General features: G+C 37.2%; 1 protein-coding gene across 1 annotated transcript; it reads right to left on the bottom strand.

Moving 5' to 3' along the window:
• Positions 1-239: 239 nt before the first annotated feature.
• Positions 240-614, bottom strand: LOC133805728 (uncharacterized). The gene has a single exon (XM_062243890.1). The coding sequence runs from the start codon at positions 612-614 to the stop codon at positions 240-242; it is 375 nt and encodes a 124-aa protein (XP_062099874.1).
• Positions 615-5,395: the final 4,781 nt, after the last annotated feature.

Raw genomic sequence — 5,395 nt, 5'->3', positions numbered from 1 at the left:
AAAATTAGCTTGATGGGATTTATTCAAACAACAAATTTTTTACAATTTGGCATTTTGGTTTTCCTTTAAACCAACAATCTTTCTCCAAGTGGCTTTTCCTTTTACAAATACCACATGGAGTATACTTGTCGTTATTTTTTTTTTTCTAGATGATCCTTGTTTTTAAAATTTTCTTGTGATTTTCTCCCATTAGCTTTAAATTTCTGAGACCGCAAATTTAATTTAGATTGAAAGGCATTTTAAGTAGAATTTTCATCATTTCTTTCTCGCCTTCTTTTATAGGCTTCAAGAGAGCCCATTAGTTCAATTGGTGATAGAGTTTCTAAATCTTTTGTTTCCTCTATCAAAGAAATTATTGCATCATATTTTTCTGTACAAGAAATTAGTATTTTTTCTACTATTTTCTTTTCATAAATTATTTCTCCATAGACTCCCATTTTATTGCCTATTTCTTTTATTCTAGAATAGTAACTTTTTACAGTCTCATTGTCCTTCATTTTAAGATTTTCGAAATCTCTTCTAAGCTTTTGCAGTTTGACTGTGCGTACCTTGATAGTTCCTTGGAACTCCCCCTGTAGCGTGTCCCATGCCTCTTTCACAGTTGATGCACCCATTATTCGTTGAAAATTTTTGTCTGCCATAGCTTGTTGTAGGCAGAATAATGCTTGAGAATCTTTTTGTTGATTCTCCTCCAGGGCCTTCGTTTGATTTTCCTAGAGAGACAAAGTGTCTTCTGAAATAGTAAATTCTGCCTCAACAATTTTCCATAGATTTTGCGATCGAAAATAGGTCCTCATTTTGATGGACCAAAAATCATAGTTTTCTCCATGGAAAATTGGAAGAGATAGAGAAGAGCGGTTAGACTTGGTAGTCATCATGTGTGGAATATATTATGCTCAGTGTTTGAATCATCCTGGCTCTAATACCACTAATGGTTTATGTATTTGGAATAGAGATAATAATTATATTTTGTGTTTTTTCTGTTTAGGAAATAGATGAGACTAGGTGAGTAGAGTTTTACTAAATTTGGAAAAGATGTGTTAATTATAATTGATAAGTTAATGATGATGGGACAATTGAATAGGAGAGTAGTAGAAAGGGTAATAGGCTTTCTTTATTTATTTTTTATTGTAGTTTGTTGGTACATGATCAATACATGAACTTAGTATTTATAGGTGCCAAAGTCGGTGGTCATTTCTCAACTGACATTACACTAGTGGCTATTATCATTTTATCTAGAATATTCTAATGTACATGTTATAGCATATAAGTATAAGGTTCTATACTACTAATTTTCTAGAAAATCTTCTAGAAATTCTTATAGTATTCATTATATTCATTATAAAATTCTAGAACAATTTAGAAATATATAGGAACTTTAATACATAGAAAGGAAAAATGGAGTAGTTGAAGAGTTTTTGATGGAAAATCTGATTAAATTGCTATCATAGTGCATGGAGAGTTCAAGGTGATTCCCTAAATCTGGTTGTCAACACTCAAAAGGAGTACAAAGTCCTTCTCTATCACTATGAAAAGGTGATTCTTTTTTTGCATTTGAGTGGCATGTCTGTCAGATTTATTAAGGTGCATTGACTACCATAAGATCTTTGTTAGTGGATCTATTAACACTCCAAGGCAGATTATAAAGGTGTGAAGTCATATATATTTAGTTTTATCATATCATTCTATTAAACCAAAAGTAAGACATGCTTCGAAGAAAACAAGCAATTGGTCCCACCCCGGCTTATCATGAGACACGAAAATTTATGTACCAGTAAAGGTTTGACACTTCATTTATAAAGGAAGTAAAAATGAAAAAAAATATTTGTTTAGTTGACAAATGTTCTAACATGCACTAAAAAAAATAAGGGTTATATCGAGAACAAAAGTCGTCGGTATATGCCCAAAATGTTCTCGGCAAAGGTTCTACCGACAACATGTTCTTGGTACATCCTCATCAGTAGAGGAAGAATTCTACCAAGGACATTGAATATGTTCTTGGTACATCCTATACCGAGGATAATTGTTCTCGGTATAGAGTTGACAATATCGTCGGTGAAACCTGTCCAATTTTGTCATCTGAATGGCTATACCGAGGACACCGTCCTTAGTATAGACTGAACTGATATTTTTTTTAACGTCCAATGCTTATTCATTCATTCATATATTTATTTATTGATTTAATTTGAATTAAATATAAAACAATAGATTAAAATTAAAACACTTATATTAAATATATAAATAAAAACATAAGAGTATGCTTGCTTAATCAAAATAAAGAGTTGTCCTAAACATGAAAATGTAATAGTCAATAGTAATAAAACTCATACATAAGTCCTACTGACTCGGTGTGTAATGCCTTGGATAGCCATGACCATTACACTGTGTCTTTATAAAGGTACAAGACTTGCTAATCAAGTCATTTAGTTAGAAAAGTGTTACTGAAACTATAATTGAACTAGGGTTAAAAGATTGCGATTACAAAAGTACATTTTCCATAACCAAACATTTTTGTACATGGGATCCCAAAAGTAATAACGTTTAAAAGACAGTTTACAAAATTTCAGGATATAAGTACAGCTACTAGCCACTCTTAGGGCAAAACAAACATTTAGGCTTTTCCCATCCTGTACCACTCCTCAGCCGTGGCGGCCGATTAGCTGACTATGTATATTCAACCCCAAAGCTCTCCAACTCAAGGTTGGTCCACTTTGCCCTTGCCTTTACCTGCACCACGTAGCACCCGTGAGCCAAGGCCCAGCAAGAAAACACAATAACAGAGCATAAGCAACAATCAAACAATATGATAACTTGTACAGTATAACAATATACTCAACAATCCAAACAATTCACATCACCGTGCATTCAACGTACTAAGCTCACCAATTCACATTAATAACCAATTCACATATAATAACCAAGGTCGACACCCTTAGGATGCATCCCCCAATCATTCCACTGACTCCGGCCTGCTTAAACAAAGCTCAATGAATATTAAGCTGTCCTCAGCTACCAGTGGCCGAGCCACACCATGTGCGCAAATATTGATTACGACACTCTTAGGCCATTTATCATACGTCCCATGGCATAATATCATCTATGACATCATACATGTATAGGGAGCTCTTAGTCCCATCATTAACACATAACCGAGTGCAGTTTCTTACCTTTAGATTTTGATAGCTTGATTAATGAAACCGACGCTCAACCACGATCCCGTCCAAGCCCTAACGAAAACCTAGTCACATCCATAAATTAGAATCAACACCAAACTTCAATTCCAAAACCTAGCCTCGGGACCAATCCTGAGCCCTCGGGAAGCCCTAATTCCACCAAACGGGAGGGGGGGTGGAATCAAACCCTGAACCCCCGGGCAAAAACCCTAAGAAATAACCCAAAAATCCTCTTCTGGAAACAGGGTAGCGCTACAGCGCCCTAAAGTGGGCGCTAAAACCAGAGCCAAAACGCCCCAAGCACCCAAGCCTAGTGTTGTAGCGCCCAAGGACTAGCGCTACAACGCTACTTCCAGAACCAATATGCCCAGATTTGCCTCCTTCGAGTTTCCTCGAACCAAAACCCCCTAAAACCTTTCGAAACCTCAACCATACTTCAAAAAAAACCTACCAACACCTAGAACTCACCCCACACAACCCAACAACACAAATCCCAACCACATGCACCATCAATCAAAGAAAAAGCAAGGTTGAACTCAAATACTGAAGAACTCAACCAGAAAACTAGAACAGCCCAGAAACTAAAATGTTTAAGCTTAGAATTTCTTACTTCAAGTGGGGAATTCGACCCTAGGTTATCCTCCACACCTCCTTAGCTTTAACTCGTCAAAGCCTCAGCCTTAACTCCCTAGAATTCCCGTCAAAACTCAGCTCAGAAATCCATTTCAACACCAAAACAAGAAACTGAAAAATAACCTTGAAGCTTACTTTAATTGGATGACTAATTCCTGCTGAATCGTCAAGCTTAATGAAGGTCCCAAGTGTGAAGTCTTAGACTAAAGCCTCCTCTGAATTTTAGCTTCAAATTCCAAAAGAAATGGTGAAGAAAAGCCTAAATTGCATATGAGAAAAGACCCTGTTTTTCCCTTCTTTCATTTCTCGTTCTTTTCTTTTCTTTTTGTATCTTTTGTTTTCCTTTGGACTCTCAAATATTCTACACATTTCACTAAGACAAAAAAGTAGAGTGTAACTTATCCCTTATTAAGCCAAATGACCACATTTCCCTCCCAATAATAACTAAACTTTTAAATCATTCTAAGGGCATTTTGGTCATTACTCCCTATTCCCGCTAATTCCTCGAGTGTCTTTAATATTTACAGCTTACTTCCCGACACCTAACTAATCACCAATTATATTCCTCAATAACAAGTGGTCTCCAATATCTTTCCTAAATTCTTAGAAATACCCCCAGACTCACCCCAAGCCCGGTATAAATCCCCGCCGTGACTTTTCCGCTAAACTGCTCACTAGGATCGCCTCGAGTCACAAGCTGTAAATATATCCACATAATAATGTGGTCTCAACAATTAATCACAAGTAATTACATTTATCCCCTCAACGGGCCAAAATTACGAATATGCCCTTATAACCTAATCAGGGCTTACATGCATACTAGTACACATAGTCATGCATCAAATTTAACCAAATAATCATATAAGCATGCTTATCACATCATCATGCATTTAATCATTTAAATCACACATAATCCAGTTATGCCCTCCCAGCACACTAATCAAGGCCCTTAAGCCTTATTAGTAATTTTGGGTCGTTACAACTATCCCCTCCTAAAGAGAATTTCGTCCTCGAAATTTACCTGAATAACTCGGGATACTGATCCCGTATTGCTCACTCAAGGTCCCAGGTCGCCTCCTCGACCCTACTATTCCTCCATAACACTTTAACTAGAGGAATTGTCTTATTTCATAGCACTTTATCCTTCCGATCCAAAATCTAAACCAGTCGCTCCTCATAAGACAGATCTGTCTGCAATTCTAGATCTTCATACTTTAGCACATGTGTCGTATCTAAGACGTACGTCCGGAGCATAGAAACATGGAATACATCATGACCTCCTGACAGTGACGGTGGCAAAGCTAACCTGTAAGCCACTTGCCCAATCCTTTCCAGAATCTTAAAAGGTCCGAAGAACCTAGGGCTTAGCTTGCCCTTCTTTCCAAACCTCCTCACCCCTCGTAGTGGTTAAACTCGAAGAAACACGTGGTCCCCAACCTGGAACTCCACGTCTCTACTCTTAGGATCAGCGTAGCTCTTCTGTCCGCTCTGTGAGGCAAGCATCCTAGCTCGAATCTTCTCAATAGCTTTATTCGTCTTTTGAACCATGTCCGGCCCCAAATACTTCCTGTCACCCATCTCATCCCAAT

This window comes from Humulus lupulus, chromosome X, assembly GCF_963169125.1.
Source record: "Humulus lupulus chromosome X, drHumLupu1.1, whole genome shotgun sequence".
Classification (NCBI taxonomy): domain Eukaryota; kingdom Viridiplantae; phylum Streptophyta; class Magnoliopsida; order Rosales; family Cannabaceae; genus Humulus; species Humulus lupulus.
This window is presented reverse-complemented; position numbering and strand designations above follow the sequence as displayed.